The 22,448-nt window shown below is 62.7% G+C and overlaps 1 protein-coding gene across 1 annotated transcript; it reads left to right on the forward strand.

Annotated features, from left to right (window-relative positions):
• Positions 1-11,332: 11,332 nt before the first annotated feature.
• On the forward strand, positions 11,333-22,448 carry TNK2 (tyrosine kinase non receptor 2). Its single transcript, XM_054385787.1, has 15 exons — positions 11,333-11,495; positions 11,653-11,723; positions 12,890-13,102; positions 13,192-13,344; positions 13,543-13,820; positions 13,896-14,022; positions 14,117-14,263; positions 14,601-14,695; positions 17,497-17,691; positions 19,168-19,259; positions 19,781-19,825; positions 20,118-21,433; positions 21,850-21,945; positions 22,035-22,162; positions 22,276-22,448. Exons 1-15 carry the CDS (start codon positions 11,333-11,335, stop codon positions 22,280-22,282), a joined length of 3,126 nt encoding a protein of 1,041 aa, XP_054241762.1. The 3' UTR covers positions 22,283-22,448.

The following is a 22,448-nucleotide window of genomic DNA, read 5'->3' on the forward strand; positions in this document are numbered from 1 at the left end:
AATGCTCCTGAGTCAGGATGCACATGGGGCCTTGGTTACTGCTTGGAGCCCCAGCAAGCTCGGGGCAAGCAAGGGCTGCATCTCCAGCCTGAGATTGCGCTGGTCTGGGGCTTTGTAGTTAAAGTACAGTCGGCTTTCCCTGTCCCTGCTGCCGGTCTCATCTCCTGCTCTACAAGCACTGCCTCCTGTGAAGATGTGCCCACCATTTGGGATTGGAGGCAGCTTGTCCAGAGCCCTGCTCGGCCCTTGCAGGGTGTCCCGTCATAGCTCTGCTCCCTCCTCTTCCACCAGGGATGATTTACTTGTTGGAAACACGTCGTTTCCCGCATCTCTCTGCCCAAACCTGGCGGGGCTCCTCCTCTCAGTGCAGTGGCTGAGAGGCCGGGCCGGGGCGGCGTGGGTCTCTGCTGCAGCCAGCCAGAGCCAGATCTGCCGGGACAGCAGTGACGGAGAGTGCAGGTCCTCCCCATGCACCAGGGGGCAAGAATTTGGGCAGCTCCCTGGCAGGGCTGTGCAGGGTGGATCGCGTCCGGTCTCCCCGTCGGGGTCCTGGGGCCTGGGGCTGCTGCGGGTGAGTCCGTCTGTCCATCCTCGCAGCCCACTCCTCACCGGTCGGTCCATCCCCACCCCCTTCGCCGTTACGTAAAGCGGAGACGCGGCGCCTTTAAGAGCGAGGCCGGGGGCCGGACCGGCGCGTTCCGTCCGGGAGCTCGCGGCGGCAGGAGGCGGCAGCGGGATATAGGGGGGGCGGCGTGGCTGGGCTGGGGCTGTGGCTGCAGCTCTAGCTCTAGCAGGGCGGCGGAGGGGGCTCGCGGCGGCCCCATAGGGGACTTCCCCGGAGTGCGAAGCCATAGTCCGCGTGCACCATCCGGGGACAGGGGGCAAGCGGGGCCCTGGGGGTGGCGGAAGGTGGGGGGCTGAGCCCAGGGGTACCGGAGGGCGGCGGGGTGGCTCCAGGGGTGCAGGAGGAAGGGGGCTTCACCCGGGGAGTGCAGGAGGCGGGGCTGGGGCTGCTTCCGCGAAGCCAAGAGCTGGTGGCCGGTGACGGTGGGGAGACAGGGGGCGGCAGGGGGCCGGGTCGGTGGCACTGGGTGCCGCTGGGGGAGCGGACGGGCCTGCAGGAGTGGGGTGAGCGGCCCCGGCCAGTCACTGCTGCCGGCAGCCCTAAGCAGACCGCGGAGCCGCGGCGGCCCCGGGAGCGAGGGGCGGCCCGGGCGCGGCGGCGGGCGCGGGACACGGAGGAAGCGGCGGCAGGGGAAGCGGGAGGCAGCCTTGGGGCGCAGCCTGCGCGGCGGGCGCGGGGCGCGGTGCGGGGAGTGCAAGAGCACGGCCCCAAAGTCGGGCAGGAGCAGGGCCTGAGTCGCCGGGCGCAGCAGGAGCGGGGCGGGGGCCGGCGGGAGGTGACTCCCCCGGCCCGCGCTCGCTGGTGGGTGCGGCGAGGCCGGCAGGAGGAGGGGGAGGCCCAGGGCGGGGTGCAGGAGGAGGGCGAGCTCTATCCGGGGGAGCAGGAGCACCCTGGCAGCACCCCTGGCCCACGGACGCCGGCGCAGCGCCAGAGCCGCAGGAGGGCTGCCCGGGTGTGAGGCCGGATCCGGTGTCTGCTGCCCCGCTGGTGTTCCCACCTGGCCGCCGCCAGCGTCGATCGGACCACCCCGCCCCGGCGCACGGGAGGGTTCACGCATCCTACCGGGCATGTCGGCTGCCCGGAGCACCGCCGTGCCCGTCTTCTCCCTGCGGTGACGCTGCAGACTCAGCACAGGATGCGGTGGCAGTAGCGTGAGCACAGAGGTAAGGGGCGAGGCGCGACCCCGTGTGAAGCAGGGGACGGGAGGGGACTTCGGGGTTTGGCACTACGGCATTACGCGGGTCGGCATCTGTGTGTGCCCGCTGCGCCTCGCTGGGTGCTGCTGGCACTGTTCCCTGCAGCACTGCAGGCTGTCGATGCAGCCATCGTGCCCAAGACCTATAGGGCTGCTTAGCCCCAGTCTGCTAAGGCGGAGGCGGCAGTGGGGTCTGGTGCCAGTGGGTGCCCGGTGCCATTGAACCCTCCCAAACCGCAGCGGAAGCCGGGGGAAGAATTTTTTTTTGTTCCTAGAGAAAAGGCGGCTTTGCTCTGCTCTTCCTCTTCCGCGGGTTCGTGGGAGCTCCGGCGCTGAACAGAGGTGCCTTGTCCTCCCCGCCTTGGGGTGTTGTGCTGCTGCTGAAACCTGGAGCAGCAATGAGGTGCAGGGGAACTTCTGCCCACCAGCTCGGCAGGCAGCACCACAGCTGTGTCCGGTCCTGTTGTGGCAGGTTTTTCTTTGAATGCTCAGGATCCTCTGGGTACTTTTTGTTCTTTGTTGGGTTTATTTTTCTTTTTTTTAATAAAAACTTTTAAGATAAACTTGGTAAGATGGTAACTGACAGCTCGAGTGACAGCTTGGCTTTTCCCAGCAATGTCAAACCACTCGTCTGCTCTGCAAGCAGCTGCTGAGGATGGGGTTGCAGGCGGCTGAAGAAGCCCAGGCAGGGGCAGCGTCTCTGCCCGCAGAGCTGCTGGGGCAGGGCCGTCTGGGCAGGGCAGGCTGGGGCAGAGCCCGACGCTGGTGCTTCCCCACGCATTCACCTTCTTGGGGCCCACTTGGCACAGTGTTCCCAGGGTGCCCCAGTGCTAGGTTCTGGTGTCGGCTCACTGCCCCACACGGTGTGGGTTCTCCCTCATCGAGTCCTGTGGGCTTTGGGGGTTCCTCCCCCTTTCTCCCGCTCCCCCCCTTACTCAGCCCTTTGCTGAGCTGTCTCAAGGCAAAGCCCTTGAACAAAGTTTTTCAGCACCAGGTCTTGCAAACTCTACTAAACCCAGGAGCTGCCTGGAGGGATGTCTCTGAACAAGTCTGCACTGCCAGGCCCCTCTTGAGGATAAGGGTCCAGGACAGCCCCCAGGTGCTTCAGGCCCTCCCTTAATTGCCACCCTGGTCCCGCTGCCAGCCCCGTGCCCACTGCTTCCCACAGGGAGTGGGGCAAAAGCAGCCTCTGCACCCTTGTCCTGCTGTGCCAAGGCCCAGGGGTGTGGGATGGGGGCTGTGCAGGCTGTGCAACCTGTTACTAGCCCCTGGAGCTACCTGGGCCTCGTTAGCCCGGTATTCCTTAGTGTAGGGTGTGGGCCAGCCCTGCTGGCAGGGTATTGTGGGTATGGCTTGGGGGGGGTGGGGGAGCTGGTGATGCCTTCCTCCCTTCCTCCTCAGGCAGCTGTCAGCCTACAGTCCTGCTGTGATTCAACCTCACCTTGGGGGGATATGGGGGCTCTTCATAGGTAGAGGAGCAGCCCTTGCATGACCAGGAACTGCTATGGGCTTGTAGCTGAGCCCTGTCCGAGCTACTCTGCAGTCCAGACCTCATTGTGTACCTCGGTTTCCCCATGAGAGGCTCCATCCTGCCCTGGAGCACCTGGGGTTTGACTCCAGTCATGTCCTTGAGGGGTAGTAGCCAGCTGGGACAAAGCATCCTAGGGAGCAATACCTGCTTGTGTCTGGCTGTACCACACAGAACCTCTGCTAGGACAGGAAGCTTTTAAGGAGAAAGTCTTGCTTCAGCCCTCTGCTGAGGAATCCCAGGGAGGGCACTGCCCATGCTGCAGCCTGGCTAATAAGGCTACTGACAGTTAGTGCTAATGGTGAGCAGATGTTGGATGGTCTGTCCAAGACACTGCTCTGATATGGTGCTGGGGATGTGGCAGGGGGTGGGGGGGTGGTTAAGCCTTTACCTCTACCCCTTCCAGCTCTGAGAGTCCCACCTTCCCTGCTGCCAGTGCAGAGGGAAGATGTTGTGATGCAGATGTGCTTTTATGCCTGTCTGGCCTGAGACCTGACAAACTTGTGCCAGCTGCAACTGAGGGCATGTCCTGCAGTGGTGTGGGGATGGTGGCTACCTTAGAGGCAGCACCTCTAAGGTAGAGGGGGCAGTTGGACCCACAGCTCGGTGCATGTGATGGGGACCCTGTTCCCTGGCAGGTTCAAGGACAAAGCCCACCTATGCTCCAAGGAGGTGACAAGGCAGCTCCGCAGAGGCACTTTCAGCTGCCTAGGCAGGACAAGGGGTGGTGGCCCTCACTGCAGGGAGACATTCCCACCCCTTACCGCCCAGGGATTCTGAAGGGTCCAGGGTGGGCAGATAGGTGCTGGGCTAGGGGCTGCATCTGACCTCTCCCTCCCACTTTGCCCCAGGGGAAGCTCACGGCTGGTGTTGCCACTGCCCTGCCAGCCCCATGGCTGAGCCCTGATGCTGTGCCCCCTTGCACACTGCCTGCTGCGCTGCTATACAACCCCCGCAGCACTGCCACCATGGCCCAGGTGAGACAAGCGTGGGGGGAAACAGGTGCAAACCAGACTTGCACTAGGGCAGGGTGGCAGTGTCCCTGGGTTCAGCAACACAAGGCTCAATGACGCCAAGCCTGCTGCCCTCTCCATGGCACTTGGGCACACAGGACGCCGCGGGTATTGAGAGGTGTTGCTTTGCTTGCTTGTCCCCCAGAATGCCACACTGTGACCCTATCTTGGTGTGAGAGCTTGAGACTGAGTTGGGAATCGGTTATGGGGTCGGCAATTCCTGCTTGTCCCATCTGTGCCAGGAAGCCGGGAGGCGTAAGATGGGCTCAGCCCACCCTGGCTTGACCTGCAGAGGGGATTTAGCAGAGGAAAGAGGCTTAGGGAGGAGATTGGGGTTGCGCCAGGCTCTGTCAGGGTTGGGGCGGGGGGCCCACTCGGCTACGTCTTTTCTCCCCAGGCAGCTACTGCTGCACACAGAGGTGCGGATTGGGAGATGCTCCGTGCTGGTGGGCAGGATCGGGCCATGGGGCCAGGCTCTGTGAGTCCGGAGATGGCACTGAGGAGAAACCTGGCACCTCGGCCTCCCCGGCCACCCCCGCCACAGGGGTCACCAGTCCTTCATGCTGGCTCCTCAAGACTTCTAACTTGCCCAAGCCAGCCAAGCAAGCTGCACCAGGTGCCAGCACCGAGGGAGGCAAAACACCCACTGGTATGAGGTCCTGGAGGGCAGGGAGGGATGTGGGGTGGTGCAATCCAGTGAGGGGCTGTGATGGTCCCCAGGGAGGTGAATGGTGGTAGCATCCCTAGGGGTAGGCAAGATGCAGCTGGCAGACCTATATCTAGTGGGAACAGGATGTGTTTGTATGCATGGGTATGTGTGTGCCCGCATGCCTGCACCATGGTGCCTGCGCTGGGGAGTGTGTCACCACAATTTGGGGCCACCCCCAGAGCCCTGCCAAGGCTGAGTGAACCAGCCTGGGGTGCTGCTGTGGCTGGTGAGATCACTTCCAGGTGACATGGCCAGCAGGAAGGTGGTAGGCCGTCTGTGACAGCAAACAGGGTGATGTGCTGAAGGTGAGTGGGGGGCCCTATCCCACTCTGGGAGCTTGTTTTGGGGACCCAGCATTTCCTGGGGTCCTCTGTGCAGGGTGATGGGCACAGAGCACAGGGGATGCTGTGGTCTCGGGCCTCAGGTTTGTTGGGAGGGATGTGGGGGCAAGCATGCTGTTCCAGAGGGCTGGAGAGATCTGTCTTCCCCATGGAGGGGAGGGACACCCTGTGGTCAGTGTGAATCTCAGCGCCTGAGGGAGCAGGGTATAGCGTGCCCCTGTAGCTGTCATTATGGTGGGAGTCCTCCCTGAAAAAGGAATTGTAGGCAGATGGGTTGGGGGGCATGGCCCCTTTAGAGGGTAGCTCTTCGTTTGGATCTCAGCTGAGCCTGAGACACACCAGGAGGGACCAAACACTCAAATCTATGCCATTGTCTGTAGGGATGAGAGTTGTCCCTACTCAGCTTGAGGACCCCAGACCATCTCTTGCTGGTCAGGCTGGCAAGGGTTTCGGTCAAGCACAGGGCGCCCAGGACCGGAGGGAAGGTGGCATAGCACGTGCATCAGTCACCATCCTGCGGCATGCCAGCACGGTGACGCCGGCAGGCCATGTGCGGGGGTGGCCGGCTGCTCCCACGCCGCAGGCTTGACCCGCCTCAGCTCTACAGCTGAGCTCACCTCTGTGGTATGGCAGGAGGAGCTGTTGAAGGGCTGACCCAGCCAGGGCCCTGGAGTCCCCCAGACTGGGGCAGGTGCTCCCCAGGATTAGGGGTGTTTCTCCAGGGAGGAAAGAGATGGGGGAAGAAGGCAGGATGAGCTTGTACCCCCTGCTCTAGCATGGTGACAGTCTGGTGTCGCTTTGTGTTTCCCCCATACACCAGTATCTTGGAGGATGAGAGGGTGTAGGTGTGTGGGGAGTAGCAGGGAGGATCACCGGGGCACTTCTGGGGCTCGGAATGGGATATCATACCCTGTGACATTGGTATGAGGGACAGATTGGTCCCTGGGGGTGTGCCATGTGCTAAGGACAGGCAGGTCCCAGGGGGCTGCAGGATCCCACCGTGATATCACCCTCTTTATAGCTCTGACTCAGGGGGCTAGGAGAGGGGCAGTGACCGGGCAGTGTTGGGGTGTGGGCCAGTCCCGATGTGCAGCTCAGGGGTTCCCCATCTGGGAAGATGGCTCCCCAGTGCCACCTGCCCCTGCTGGTGGCTGTGCCTGGTGCAGTGCAGAGGTCTAGGAGACCCGCAGGTCCTTGTGAGGAGGTGGGGGCCAAGGATTAATCCTGGAAAGAGTTTTCCTGGTGTGCCCCCCTCGACTCCCATCCCGGCAGCGCCCGCTGGGGTCTGGCTGCTCTCCCGGCCCTGCTGTGCCTGCGCCAGCGCTGGCCGGGCTACTGCGGAACAGCAGCCATCTTCCCCGCGCATCCCATCCCCCTCTGCGGCGCGGGGAAGCGGGAGGGATGCTGGGGATGCTGTCAGCCCCATAGCGCCCCCCGCCCCTCTGCAGGTACCTAGAAGGGGGGTACGGTGCCTCCTCACTCGTCTGACTTTCCACAGAGCCCTGGCTGCTGGACCATGCTCCCCCCTCCTCCTCCTCCACCCGGCTGCCTGCTCCGCATCCCTGCTGTCGGGCAGCACCGTGATGCGGTGGGGGGAGAAGGGGGCTGCGAGCGCGGCGCTGGGGTTGGCAGTGATGCCACCGCCTCCCCGCTCGAGTGCCGGCGCGGGGACGGCGGGCAAGCGGTTGGGCTGCTGAACCAGGAGGAAGACAGCCATGCCAGGCTGGGATTGGGGTGAGGATGGGCGCTCGAGCGGCTGCCTTCCCCCGCCCCCCTTCTCTTTTCCCCGTCTCTGCATCCCTCCATTCCCCCCTCCCCTCCATCACCGTCGCGGTCACCTTCACCCTCTTGCTGTTTTCCGGAACTGCAGCAACTTTCTGCCATGTGATCCCGAGCCGGGCTCCAGCCCTCGCCACCCCCAGGCAGGCGCGGGCGGCTTCGCAGAGCCCCTCGCTCGTCACCGCGCCGCAGCCGCCACCGCCGCCCCGACCATGAGCGAGCGATGCGACTACCAGCGCCTGAGCAGCGCCGAGGAGGAGGAGGAGATGCTTGCCCCTCTGCCTCACAGCTTCTCGGACAGCACCGGGCAGCGGGCCCTGCGAGCGGGCAGCGGGCACCCCATGCCATCCCCGCGGCTGGACATCGCCCCGAGCATGCCATGCCCGCGGGTCAGTGCGGGGAGAGCAGGTGGGGGGAAGTGGTAGGGGGTATCCGGCCAGACTGAGTGTCTCCAAGAGGGGCAGGACCCTGCTATTGCGCACAGGTCAGCGGCTGGCATGGGGCTGGGGGGGTGGTCCGTGCATGGCATCCCCCCTCTCCCAGCGCTCATAGTTACCCTATGGCATCTGGCGTGTTGTGGGGATGGCAGCCCCTGCCCAAGCTACACTCCTGTCCCAACCCCTGGGAGTGGGACTGCCTGTTCCTTCCTGATGGGGACACTTGAGGCACAGAGGAACAGTGTGTGGCAGAGTGGCTCAGCTGGGCCCAGCATAGCTCTGGGAGGGACGTAGTGTCCAGCACAGGATGGTGGCAGGATGCAAGCTGGCATCTGCATATGGAGTTGTTACTGGAGGGGTGTCAGGCTGTGGGCGGGGCTCGGTTTGGAGGGGATAAGGAGCATGTAGGTACGTGTGGAGGGTGCAGCTCCGTCAGGGTGTAGGGCTACTGTTGGGGTATTACTGTAATTGAGGACCGTTTGGCCATCTGTGTGCCAGCTCGGGTGGGTGTGCATGGCCGTGCGTGATGCCAAGCAAGTGTGGAGGCAAGGAGCAAGCCGCGCCGGGGGCGGGCAGTCGTGAGTGCAGAGTGGTGCAGGCGGCTCCAGGTGTGCGTCAGATGGAAGCAGGGGGGAGAGCCAGTGGGTGCCGCCGGCTGTGCGGCGCCAGTGTGTTTGCGCACGTGCGGCCAGACGGGGCGGTAGCTGCGGGGGTGCGCGGAAGGTGACGTGCGCCTGGTGGGCGGCTGTGGTTGTGCAGGTGGCGGGAGGTACGCGGGGTGCTGGGGGCTGAGCCTGTGTGGTCCCAGGGTGCACGTGAGAGTCGTCACTGCCCGTGCATGAGCCTGGGTGCATGTTGGGTGCAACCCTGGGGAGGATGTGCGTGACGCTGGGGCACTCGGCTGGGGCAGTGGGGGGTCTTTATTGCCTGCCGTGTCGTGGGGGCTGGGCGGGGAACTGTGACCCCTGCCAGAATGGGGGGTTCCCTGTCAGGACTCTGCTTGCCCATCTTGGAGACAAGGTTGCAGTGTTACACCTCGTACGTGTGGGTCTATCATGGAGGGGGAGATTGGGGCATTGAGTTCCCCCCTGTGCAGTGGACAAGCCCGGATCCCCCTGCTCCCGTTTGGACACCAGTGCTCCCAGTGTAGGTGCTGAGCTGGGCAGCCTCCCCTGGGGTTTAGGAGGTGATCTGGGGTGCAGGAGACAGCACACCACCCCTGGTGGGTGCTGTTAGCAGCTGATGAGGGTGATGCACCATTGGAGGGGAGGGAACCCCCTGCATCCCCGGTGTCCCCTGGTCCAGAGAGGGGGAAGCTGGCGCGTGGCAGAGGTTGGTGCCGAGGGCACCATGCCCGGGTGTTCCCAGTCAATGGGCTTGTTGTGTCGGGTGCTTGTACTGCTGGGTGCCAGCTGGGATCTCGGGGGTGGAAGCCACAGAGTGGCTGCACCTGGGGATGTGTTTAACCGCCCTCCAGCTCTCCCCTTAGCGCAGCGGTGGCTGCAGTTTAAGGGAGACGTGCTGGTGGGGGGCGTAGCAAAAGGTTGCTGCGGGTCTTTCCTCTCTCACGCCGCGACTGCCGGCACGGCCAGCTGTTCTCCCTGGGGAGCCCATGGGCGGACAACAGCGCTGGCGTCGGGTGCCAGCCCTGCGAGAGAACGGGACCGAGCCCCAGGGTGCTGGTGGCACCTCACGGCAGAGCCCTACGGGAGCTGGCAGCTGGGCAATGGGTACTTTTGCTGAGCCAGAAGCTCCCCCCGCAGTGCCCATTCCCCTGGCATCGTGCCTGCGGCCTCGGTTGGGGAGCGGAGAGCCGGATGTTTCGCCTCCCTCCCTCCCTTCCCGCTTCCTGGGGGGGAAACTGAGGCCCGGGAGCGTTTCCCAAGGCCGGGACGAGTTTCCATGGAAATGGGAGCGGGGGTCCAGGCTCCCAGCTGCCGGCGCCCGCCGAACAAGGGAGAAAGCGGCACATTGATGGGAGCCCGGCCCCCTGGGCGTGCGTCCCAGCCCCAGCCGAAAATAACCCCTCCCGGGGAGCGCTGCGCAGGCAGCCAGCCGGGACCGAGTCTCGCTGCCGGCCGTGGGTCCCCAGGAGGCAGCTCCGGCCAGGGTGGGTAACCTCCAGCCCTGCCTGCCGCCGGCCCCGGCCCCGTTGCGCTGGGGAAGGGGAGGGCCGGCCGGGAGGGTTAAGAGCCGGACGGAAGGAGGGGGAGAGCCGTAGCCTGTGTCCGGCCGACGGACGCCCCAAGCTCCGTTGCCAGCTCCCGGGGGTGTGTGGGGCAGCCGGGCCCGGGGGGCATCTCTGTAGCCAAGCTGATGGGGCTGCGGGTGCCCCGACTGCCCTGAGCGGGCTCTGCCTTGGGACGTCAGCACTGGGAAAGGGACATCAGCGGTGCCAGGAGCCGCGGCGGGCAGCCAGGCAGGATGCGACGCTTCCAGGCTTTGCACCGATCCTTCCCCTTCCTCACTCGCTTCCGCCTCTACCGAGTAAGTGCCGACCCCAGCCTCGGGCAGACCCTACGCTGGCTGTCATCAGCCCTTTCCCCGTTGCCTGCAGAGAGGGGACCGGGCGTCCCTGGTCAGCTGCGGGCACACGCCAGAGGCCGGCGGTTGCTCTCGCCCCGCATGCCCCCGTGCGCCCCCGTGCCCAGCTGCTGGCCGCACCCGCCGTATTTTTAGCCCAGTGCTGAGGGCTGTAAGTGTGGTGACAAGGGACCTGAGTGCGGGGGGCGAAGACGCTGGGGGCCACGTCGTTTCCTTGGGGAGAGGAGAGGATGGAGGGGCCTGTCCCGTTGTGGGGCCAGGATCGGGGTTCCCACCTTCCCTTCGGCTCTCGGCAGTGGGAGGCAGAGCCGTGTCCCTTCCCGGAAAAGTGGCAGTGAACGTCGAGAGCTGGGACAGTGAGCAGGGATGGGGAGTGGTAGGGAGACATGTTTAGGGGGGTCATAGGAAACTGTAGGTGAACCTTGGCCCCATCCCCTCTCTCTTGTTGAGCTAGGAGAGCTAGGAGGGTGATGCCAGCAGTGTTGGGCTGTCCTGTGCCTCCACCCCCAGGGCATCAGGAGCCCCCGGAGGCCCTGATGTCGCTGTCAGGCTCCTCCCTGTGGCTGACCATCAAGGGAGGTGCCACCCCCTGTGGCAGAGGATACCGGCTGTGGATCTGTGTTGTAAACCAGCCAGGTGTGCTGGCATGATAGAGGGCCGAGTGGTGGTGCTGAAGCAGCTATCCCCTCCCAAGTCAGTCCCTCCAACTGAGCAAAGGTAGCCTGGCAGGCATGGGGCCAGATCTGGGGCACCCCTTGTGCAGCTACAATGTCAGACTGTTGGGTGCCCCTTGGCTGGGAGCTTCTGCTGGGCATGTCCATCTCATGCCCTGAGGCTCTGCTCCCTCCTCTACCCCTGTTGCCTCAGAACAGGCTAAGCTAGAGCAGAAGGGGGGGTTGGTGTTTCTGTCCAGGCAGAGCAAGACTCCTTGCCTGTTCTTGGGGGTCCTCATGACAGAGTACTTCTCCCACCCCACCCAGGGATCTGGGGATAGGCTCAGGAAATCAGACCTGTTACCATCCCTCACACCCTACGCAAGGCAGCACAACATCTTCCACTCAGCCTTTCTGAGTGACTCCTCCAGGGAGGTGGGGCAGCAGGGAGCAGAGCAGGGTCCCCCCCTAACCCAGTGCAATGTCCCAGCAGAGGCTGAGCTGTAGCATGCAGGCGGAGGAGGGGACAGACTGGCTGCTGGAGCTGCTCACTGAGCTGCAGCTGCAGCAGTACTTCCTTCGCATCCGGGACGAGCTCAATGTCACCCGCCTTTCCCATTTCGAGTATGTCAAAAATGAGGATCTGGAGAAGATTGGCATGGGACGCCCTGGTACGTACATCCCTCCGCCGCCCCAGCAAGGCCTCCCCCTATACCTCCAGATTGGCTGCACAGCATCTTCTGGGGAGTCCAGAGGAGCATGCAGTCCATGGGCCTGGAGGGAACCCCCTCTGTGTGCTGGGTTGGTGACAGTCCCTGTGTCTTGCAGGCCAGCGGCGGCTATGGGAGGCAGTGAAGCGGAGGAAAGCCATGTGCAAGAGGAAATCCTGGATGAGCAAGGTAGAGATGGGAGAGGGGCAGATGTAGCAGGGAAACTGAGGCAGGCAAGAGGAACTGGACCTATCTTACACTTTTCCCTGGTGCCTGGCTCTCATGTCACCAGTTCCTGGGGACTGGCAGGCAGATGTGCAGAAGCCCCTGCTGCTCATACCCTGCCTGCGGCGTGGCCCTGCTAGCATGTACCCCAGTCCTCCATGGGTTTCTGTGTCACTTTGTGGCAGAGGACAGCCCTGCTGCCCTGGCATTTGGGAAACTAATTTCCTTTGCATTACTTGCCTCTTTGGCATGAGATGCAGCCAAAAAGCCACAGAGCCTTTGCATTTTGCCCCAGTCACCTACGTGGGCACAGGCTGGTGGCACACCAGAACCAGGGAGCTTGGGATACTTACATATGCCCCTGATACCATCCCATCCAAACCTGGTGCTGCTGCCACCTTCGCACCCCCTAGCACCTTGTGCCCCCCAAAAGAGCAAGGCACTTGCCAGATGGGTACTGGTTGTGGCCTCTCCTCTGTGTGACTTCTCTGGGCTGGGATGGGACAAGGATAGGCTTTTAATAGAAGGCTACTCCGCCTTGCACTGGGCAGAGAAATGCCACCTCCCACCCCAGCCATATGCTGAGCCCAGCCCCCATGTACCCTGCATAGGTCCTGACTGCCAAGGCTGGGATGGACTTCATCCAGTGGGGCACATCAGCAGTCCAGGCGCATCACTGGTCCCAGCTGTGAGAGAAGAAGGGAGAGCCCATCCATGTCTCCTCTGTGCTGGCAGTGGTAGCAGCTTGTATTGTGTTGCTGCAAGGATGCGTCACCACACTTTACCCAAGCTGGAGATTTCTCTTGGCTTCATGCCCAGGCACATTGTGTGGCCGCAGCCTGGCCAAGGAGTGCTCAGGGCCCTCTGGCTACCAGCCTAGTTTGCCAGAGCTGCTGGGGAGCTGCGTTGGGGCGAGAGGCATGACCCCTTTCCTTCGTATAAAACACAGCTCAGTGTGCAGGCAGCTAGAGTGTCAGAACCTTCTTCCGCAGCCAGTCTGCCTTGGGTAATCGCTAGTTAGGAGTCATCATGTCCCCCAGGCAGGGGGTTGTCCTGACACTGCTCACTCACAGATCCAAGGGCTTGGAGCATCTCTGTGCTCGCTTCTCACCTGCTGCCACATCCCGCAGGTGTTCAGTGGGAAGCGCCCTGAGTCGGACATGCCACCTCAGCCCCAGAGCACCTTCCGCAAGCCCCCCACACCACCACCCCTTGAAGCTGGGGGTCAGCACTCCCTCACCTGCCTGGTGCGGGAGCGAGACCTCTCCCTCTTTGAGAAGCTGGGCGATGGCTCCTTCGGCGTTGTGCGTCGCGGCGAGTGGTGCACACCTGCTGGCAGGACGGTGAGGGGCTGCTTGTGGAGGGAGGGAGATGGGCAGTGGGGCCGCCCTGAGGGAAGACACTTCGGGGCTCATCCCCACTTTGGCCGTAGCTGAATGTGGCGGTGAAGTGCCTCAAGACAGATGTGCTGAGCCAGCCAGAGGCACTAGATGACTTCATCCGGGAGGTGAATGCCATGCACTCCCTGGACCACAGGAACCTCATCCGCCTCTATGGTGTGGTGCTCTCCCACCCTATGAAAATGGTGAGTAGGGGGATGGGACTGAACCCAGTGCTGCCCTGTGGGGAGTCTTACATGATGGGGCAAGCAAAGCCGGGCTGAGTCTGCACCCTGAGTCCTCCACTGGCATCCCTAGTGGAGCATAAGAAGGTGGGACACCAGCCTGACCAAGGTGCCCCCTAGCCTGACTGATCTGCTGTCCTCTTCTCTTGCATGGCCCAGGTGACAGAGCTGGCCCCTCTGGGCTCTCTCCTGGACCGCCTGCGGAAGAACCAGGGCCATTTCCTCATCTCCACCCTTTGCCAGTATGCCATCCAGGTGGCCAAGGGCATGGCCTACCTGGAGTCCAAGCGCTTCATCCACCGTGACCTGGCTGCCCGCAACATCCTATTGGCCTCAAATGATCTGGTCAAGATTGGGGACTTTGGACTGATGCGAGCCTTGCCCAAAAATGACGACCACTATGTGATGCAGGAGCATCGCAAGGTCCCCTTTGCCTGGTGAGCCCTGGGAAGCAGGGGACCTGGGACTGCAACACCCATGATTTCCTGATGCTTATGTTCTTCCCACCACAGGTGTGCTCCTGAGAGCCTGAAGACACGCACCTTCTCTCATGCCAGTGATACCTGGATGTTTGGGGTGACTCTTTGGGAGATGTTCACTTATGGGCAGGAGCCTTGGATCGGTCTTAATGGCAGCCAGGTGGGCGCACAGCAAGGACTTGCCCCCCCACACCATTACCCTGGCAGTCCTGGAGGGGACCTGGGACCCCCTGACAGTGCTTGCTGTGCCACAGATCCTGCACAAGATAGATAAAGAGGGTGAGCGGCTGCCACGACCCGAGGACTGTCCCCAGGATGTCTACAATGTCATGCTGCAGTGCTGGGCACACAAGCCTGAGGACCGACCCACCTTCGTGGCCCTGCGGGACTTCTTGGTGGAGGTGGGTGAGCAGGGAGGAGGACAGGGGCATCTGCAACCCTTCTCGCTAGCTCTACTTCAGTGTGACTAGAATTGAGGCAGGAGAGGCTTGAGAGGGCTCAGGCCAGGCAGCCTTGCAGGCTGGGAAGTAACAGGCTGTGACAAGCTCACAGCAGGAGGACCCCAGGTGCCACCTTTCCCCAGGGGTGTCACAGCTGAGGAGAGCCTAGGAGTGATGATGCTGTCTGTTGCCTGCTTTTGGGGCTTTGCCCTGCATGGGGCTGGGCATGGCATAAAAACGGGGCAGGGATCCATGTAAGGGGGCTGTGTCCCGTCTTCACCCCACCCCTTCGCCCCAGGCTCAGCCCACGGACATGAGGGCACTGCAGGACTTCGAGGAGCCTGACAAGCTGCACATCCAGATGAACGACATCATCACGGTCATCGAGGGCAGGTATTGCACAGAGGGGGGTGGCAGGTATTGGGGTGGGGGGCACGGACTGGCTGTTAGCCGATGTGGGTTCAAGGGACCCCTTGAACAAGAAGAGTGTACTCACTGACAGAGCAGGGATGGGGAGGGGGGCTTTGCACCCTCAGCACAGCACCGGGGGGCTACCCGGGTGTGGGAAGGGGAACACAGGGACACAGGTGTGCCTGCAGGCAGTGCAGCCCTGCCTGCACCACCCGCCCCTGCTGACTCACCTCGCTGTGCTTCTGGGTTTGCCCCGGCCTTGCCCCAGGGCCACTCCCTGCTGATACTGGTGGGGACGTGCCACCAGCACCACGGTGACATGACCTGTCACCCCCTGCACTGTAGGCTTGGCTCCTCGGTCTCTGCCAGCCACCCGGAGGCACAGCCACCCCTCTCTGCTGCCCTGGGGACCTGAGAGCACCTTTGTTTCCCGCATCTCCATCCCCCTTCAACGGGGACAATGGGGACTTAAAAGGAGCTCGGTGTCCCTTTGCACCGCTGGCATACAGGAGGCTGCTCCCCGCCCCGGTGGCCTCGGGAGGATGAGACATGGGCTCTGTCTTTTCCCCATCCCGTTTGGCCCGTCCAGGGGCCGGCTGCCCGGGGTTAGTCACGGCCCGGAGGTGAATCAGGCCGGATTTGTGTGTCTTCAGGGACCAGCTTTCTCCCGGGCCGCTGCAGCCGCCGTCAGGGATGACTCTTGCCCAGGGTCTGGCGGTTTAATTGCAGGGAGGGGAGGGGAGGGGAAGGGAAGCGGCGTCGGCGGAGGGAGGGAAGGAGGGAGGGAAGGAGCGGCGGAGGGCGGCGCGGCCGCGCCAGTGCGTCTGCATCGGCCCCGTCGCCGCATCACGGCCGGGACGGGGATTCTCTTCCCGCGCCCTTCCCGCCCCGCTACCGGTCTCAGGTGAACCGCAGGATGGGGGGTTCGGAGCGCGGCAAGGGAAGACGTGGCCGTGCTAGGGGTTGCCGATGGGTCGGGGAGGGCTGGGAGCGCGGTGGAGCAGGATGCAACTTCCCCTGCCTCAGTTTCCCCGGTGGCCCCCGCGGGGTGGGCACGTTTTGGGGATGCTGAGGTCGGGCTTTGCAGCCGGGGGGTGGCAGGAGCCTCAGCGGCTGTCAGTACTACCGGAGGGGAGACAGCTTTCCCCGTGCCTCAGTTTCCCCGCGTGGCCACTGCCCCGCATCGCGCTGCCGGCGGGGCTGCCTGGGCAGGGAATGGAGCGGGGGGGGGGGGGGGCGCTCCTCCCAGAGGCCGCATCCGGCCCCGTCGAGGCTGCCCGGGGCACAGTAAACACCCCCCACCCTTTTTCAAGCCCCTGCCTGTCCTTCGGTGGTGTTGGGCTTGCGTACGTGTGTGTGGGCAGGGGCAGGGACCTACCTGAAAGCCCCTCGGGGACCCAGCCGGCCGTGGGAGGCGGGGGCTTTCGGGGTGGATGCCAGGGCAGAGCCTGAGCGGGTCTGTGTCGGGGGTCCAGTCTCGGATCTGGTGGGATGTGGCTGGTCGATGGGGGAAGCAGAGGGGCCAGCCCGGCTGCAGCATCCCTGCGGCGGCATGCGAAGGTGTCAGGGCGCAGGGAAGGCGAGCGGAAGGGACCTCCCGGTGAGCAGGACCGTCCTGCCCCTCACCCAGATCCGCCGTGGGCGAGGGAGAGCGCCTGGTACTGGCTGGGCTGTGCCGAGGGGTCCCGGCAAGGCGGCAGGCTGGCGGCGAGCAGGGAAGGTAAACAGGAAAAGGGCTGAGCTGGTGGCCGGGGGTGACTCACAGGTGACTCCAGGAAACCGTGGGGCCCGTGCCAGCCTCGCCAGGCTGGCACCACGCACTGCCTGCCGCCCCCCGCCGGTGCCTGCCCTGCCCGTGGGATATGGGAGGCTCCGAAGTGGGGAGAAGAATGACATGGTGGGAGCAGGGATGGGAGTTAGGATCACAGTCATACTCCTCCCCCCCCTCCCCCCCCCGCCGCCTTTGGTTTGGCACAGGCTGGCTGCAGGTCCCCCTTCAGGTGCCCTTCCCTGCATCCTACCTGTTCCTGCCCCCCTTCCTGCCCTAGTCCCCTTCGGCTGGGTGACTGCCCTGTCTCACCCTGGAGGTAGCCACGTCCTGGGGCAGGCAGGCAGCTCCTGACTGGTTCCTGTGATGCACTGGGCTCTCCAGAGGACTGGCATCCTGGCCACCTTACCCACATAGCTACAGGAGGTTTTGCAGCTTGAGTTCTCCAGCCTGCCTGCCCATCTCCTGCTCTCCACACCAGCTTGCACTGGGCTCACCAGCAACTTAGGAACTTATGAAGTGGATGTGAGTGAGGGAGACTCCCTGTCCCTCACCATGCCCCCTTTCCCCTCCAGTTTCCTCTGGGTGACTGAGATATTTTTGAGTGTTCATCAAGAGACACCATGCATGTCTCTTGTGCCATCCCACACAATCCAGGAGCTTTGGGGTGATGCTTGCATTGAGCTGCTCATCGCTGGTCCCGCTGTGGGACTATCTGGAGCAGCTGCAAGGAGGAGGATGAAGAGGCTCATCTTTTTGGGTGCAAATGGGGAGCTTTGTTCCCTGCCATCCACAATCCCTGCCACCTGCCTGTGCAGGGGCCATGTAGGGTGGGAGGCAGAGCATGCTGTGGTGTAGGGTTGGGATCCTGGGCACCTGGGTTCCTTTCCCGGTTGTGCCACTGCCTGCCTGTGTGGCCTTGGGCAAGTCCCCTCACCTCCTCCCCTGTCACCGGGGCAGGCGCGTGTCCCTTTCCCATCCCCTCACCGGTAATGAGGTCCTTTTTATTCCTTAGGGCTGAGAATTACTGGTGGCGGGGTCAGAATAAACGGACCCTAAAAGTGGGCCAGTTCCCCCGAAACACGGTGACCTCGGTGGCAGGGCTGTCAGCCCACGACATCAGCCAGCCGCTTAAAAACAGCTTCATCCACACAGGCCATGGAGATACCAACCCACAGCACTGCTGGGGGTTTCCTGATAAAATTGATGAGTAAGAAAATTTTCTGTCTTCTCTGCATCCCCTGCCTGCTCTCTGCCTTTCCTGCTGCCTGCCAGGCATGGGAGTGAGCTGTGGCTTGGTTGCCCCCCCCTTTGAAGCATCTTTTCCCCTCTGCTGTGCTGGGGACAGTGGCTCTGGGTAGTCTCATGGCTGTACTAACTTCCTCGCCTCTTCTTACTAATGGGATCAGGGACGTGGGGGGCTGCTGTGCTTGTGAGGGGCTGCCCTGGGGAAGGAGGAGCACCTTCTCCTAGCCCTACAGCCCCTCGTGGCTGTCCCAGGGCAGGGGGACATCAGTAAGTACCACCCTAGAGGTGGCCATATTAAAGCTTCTGGGGTGTCCCAGGGCTACTAAACCTGCACCTCTCCACGTAGAAGCTACGGCAGGGGTGCAGACTGGCACTATGCTTTTGATGGCATGAATTCTCTTAAAAATATGAAAAAAAAAAAAAACAAGCCACCAAAATGCTCTTCTTTTTTTTCCTCCCATCCTCCATCAAGAGAGACCTTGGTTGGTCTTTGAAGGGGGGAAGTTGGATGTCTGCACTCCAGTGTGCCTGTTGAGGCTGGCTGTGCTCAGCATGAGTGCTAGGCATTGAGGAGTGGTGGGTGCTTTGGCTTGGGGCAGGGGGCATGGGAGTTCTCCTTCAGTGCTGGGCTTGGGAGACACGGGAGAGCTGGGAGGGGGTGGCAGGATAGGATTTCAAAGCCTGGAAAGCTCCCACAGGGCAGAGCCAACTCCCACATCAGTCTCAGTGCATCTTCTAGGGTCACGATCCTCACTGCTCTTGGTCATCCCAGCCCTGAGGTAGCTCTGCCAGTGCCCTCAGCCCCAGCCTGACCCTCTCCTTGATGCCCTGTGTCACTGGCTGTGCCAGCAGGCTTTGGAGGGCCAAACCAAGGCACCACGCATGCAGCCCTGGCTCGTGCCCCAGCAGGCCTCCCGCGCCCCGCTGCGTGGGCATGGGTACTGGGTACGTGCTGCCTGGGCTGCCGAGAAGCACCGAGCTCGGCACACACCCAGGCCTTCGGGCTGCACCGGCTGCCTGCCTCACCGCGCTTGGCTTGCGATGGCTCGCCCGGGCCCACCGGCATGCTGTACCGGGGTGCCGTGCCCTGGGCACGCTACAGCACCATGCTGTGGCACCCTGGTGCTGTGAGGGTGTCCCGAGCACCACACCCCATGCAAGTACCCTGGGCATGGCACCCTGTTTGCAATCTCCTGTGTACAGCACATAGTGTACAGCTGGAGAGGGTTGGGTGACACTGGGACAGTGCTGGGCTCTGTACCGTAGCTTTGGAAGCCTCTGGGGTGCAGTACCCTGATGCTTGTGTGGATGGTCCTAGTTGGGGTGTGGTGCATGGTGGGGAGGAGCTGTGGGGTGTCCTGAGGCATGTGGTGTGGGAGTGAGGGTCCCTCATGGCCCCTGCTGACCCACAGGTGCTCTCCTCCTTTTTTGCCCACAGGCTGTACCTGGGAAATCCCATGGATCCTCCTGATATTTTAGGTGTGGACCCAAGTGCTGCCAGACCAACTCAGCTTCCAGGCAGGGCTAAAAGTGAGCAGCTTTCCCCCTCCCCCTCCCCATTGGCTGCACGAAGCCCCCATCTGTATGACCTGCTGCCAGAGTGATGGGCTGAACCTTCTCCTTTCCATCTCTCTACTGCCACTTGCTTTTTGCAGACCTGGGGGGAGCTGGCATGATGGGACACGTCACCTGGCCGTGTGCCACTGCTAGCAGCGTGGGCGGCCAGTGGCTCTGCCTGGCTGGACTCTGCCCTGCTGCCCTTCGTCCGCGTCCCTTGTCCCATCTCAGCCTCCCACTGCTGGGCTCCCTGGTGCAGGGAATCTCAGCAGAGCTGCCACAGGGAGGGAGCTCAGCCATTGTGTGTGTGCTACAGCCCTCCTAAACCTGCAATTTCCCCTTGGGGGAACTTCCTATTGGCATCTTCCCTGCGCCCTGCAGCAACAGGGGACTCAGCAATGCACGCATCTTGCTAAGGAGCACTGCGGCTGCTGCTTGCTCCACTTGCTCACTTCTTGCCTCCACTCCTCTTTGGGCTTTCTCTTCTCCCGCAGGGCAGCCACCTCCGCGCCCGCCTCAGCCTACCATCCTGCTCACCAGTAAGTCAGGCTTTTTCAGGTGCTGCTCTCCCTCCTTTGTGACCCCCCCTTCTCTCTCTTAGATCCTTTTGCCCCCTTCTGCCCTCCTTGCACCTATGGGTGGTGGGAACACAGATTTGGAGCAGTGGCCAGCCTGGGGCAGGGTGCCCTGGTGTGCACAACTGCACCCAAGGGGCAGGCAAAGGTCACTGAAACGATGGGGCAATTTGAGGGCTTGAGGGTGCAAGTGCCCCATCTTGCACCACAGGGATGGGCACCAGGACACTCACCTTCCCTCTCCATGCCCTCCTAGAGCCCTGCTACGACCCAGTCAGTGAGGAGGAGGAGGGTCTGCCAGGTGGACTCCGGAAGCTCTGCTTGAAGAAGCCAGGTGCAGGGAAAGGTCTGCGACCAGTCAAACCATCGGCACGAGTGCCAGGCACCAAAGTGGGTGAGCGCCAACCTAGCCGGCCCCTGAGTGAGGGACCAGGGGTTGGTGAGGTAACCCTCATTGATTTTGAGGAGGAGGTGCCCCAAGGTAGCCCATCACCAGTCGGGGAGCTGACAGCTCCATCGTTGGCTAAGCTGGCCATGGAGGCCTTCTCCTTGCTGGACAAGACCCCACCACAGAGCCCCACACGAGCTCTACCCCGGCCCCTCCACCCCACGCCAGTGGTGGACTGGGATGCCCGCCCCTTGCCCCCACCACCTGCCTATGATGATGTAGCACAGGATGAGGATGACTTCGAGGTCTGCTCTATCACCAGCCCCCCATGTCGGCGGGGCAAGACCAACTACGGCTTTGTGGATGAAGGCGAGCGAGCACCACCGCTGGAGGACAACCTCTTCTTGCCCCCCAAGGAGACCAAGCAGCCCAGCCTGACGCAGACCACTGAGCTCTTTGAGGAGCTTCAGCAGGAATGTATGAAGAGGCTCAATGTCCCCCTGGGACCAGCTGCCCCTACGGATGACAAGCCTCAAATCCCACCCCGTGTCCCCATCCCTCCCCGGCCCCTCCGCCGCAATGAGCCTGGGCGCTGGTCGGGGGAGCTTTCTCCAGCCTCAGGGGGTGAGGAAGATCGGCCTCCCCAGATTCCCCCACGGGACCCACTGTCGCAGCCCACCTCCCGAACACCCAGCCCCATGGCTCTGCAGGTGGGCTCCCCCCAGCAACGTGCCGCCCTCTGTTCCTACCTTTCCACCTCACCAGGAAAGCCAATGCCCACCACACAGAGCTTTGCCCTTGACCCCAAGTACGCCACCCCCAAGGTCATCCAGGCACAGGGCAAGGACTGTTCCAAGGGACCTTGCATCCTTCCCATCGTGAAGGATGGGCAGAAGGTCAGCAGCACCCACTACTACCTTCTTCCTGAGCGTCCTGCCTACCTGGACAAGTACGAGAAGTTTTTCAAGGAGGCCAAAAGTCCCGAGGAGGTTCCAGCATCCCGCCTGGTCACCACAGCCACCGTCCGTCCCATGGTGCAGCAGCCGCCACCAGACTGCAAGGCCAACTTCTCCTCTAACAACAGCAACCTCGGGCCCAAGTGTCTGGTGAAAGCCTCCTGCAGCCTCCAGAAGATTGTCTACGATGGGCCAGATGGCTGCCGCCTTTTTGAGAAGATCCGGCTGGTAAGCAGAATCCCCAGTACCCATGGGCAAGAAGGGACAAGGTAGCCATGGGCATAAGAGCCATCCCTACCCTGTGACTTGGGTTCCCTAAGGTAGACCCTGGGGGTTGGCGACAAGAGCTGCCCAGATGTGGTGAGGGACGTAAGCGTCACTGCAACTCCAAAATGGGGATCAACCCCCCTTTTATCCTAGATTAGCCCTACCCACAACCCCAGGGAGGGGTGTAGGAGCACGGCTGTTGCTGCCGTCCCCCAGGCTCTCTGGACTGTGTTTGTGGTGACCAGGAGTCTGTACTTGATCCAAGGAGAGGCTGAAAATCTCTTGGGACAGGGACAGAGCCCCAGTGCCCCTGCTCCAGCTGCAGGCTCCCCACTGCCCAGGGGTGGTGGCAGGCACTGACCACAAGCTCCTCCCAGGTGCAGGATACAGTGCATGGTGTGACCACTGAGGAGTGCCAGGCAGCCCTGCAGAATCATGGCTGGAGTGTGCAACGAGCCATCCAGTACTTGAAGGTACCATATGCTCCCATACCCCAACCCTGGCTCCCCTGAGGGTGGTGGCACTCCTGTCACTGCCCTCACCATGCCGTGTCCCTTTGCAGGTGGAGCAGCTCTTCTGCCTGGGGCTGAGGTCCCGTGGCGAGTGCCACCGGGTGCTGGAGATGTTTGACTGGAACCTCGCCCAGGCCAGCTCCCACCTTCTTGAACCCTACAGCACTGCCCGCCAGAAGTAGGGGCATGGATGTTGTTTCTCTGGGGGGGAGGGTGGTGTCTCCACACTACACTGCTCTTGGCCAGCTGACACCGTCACCCCTCCTGAGTTCATGCCCTCTCTTCTTACAGGCGGTGACAGCGGGGATGGGGTGAGCTGTGTTGGATCCCGAGCAGGCATCTCACTGTGGGGCCATGCCCCTGGTGCCCACCTTCACCTACAACCTGCTGCTGGACTCTGGACTGAGCCCCTGTTTAGGGGATGGGGACACCTCAAAAGGGAGCCTGCCCAGCCCGCCAGACTT

The sequence above is a fragment of the Indicator indicator genome, chromosome 13, assembly GCF_027791375.1.
Source record: "Indicator indicator isolate 239-I01 chromosome 13, UM_Iind_1.1, whole genome shotgun sequence".
In the NCBI taxonomy this organism is placed as follows: Eukaryota; Metazoa; Chordata; class Aves; order Piciformes; family Indicatoridae; genus Indicator; species Indicator indicator.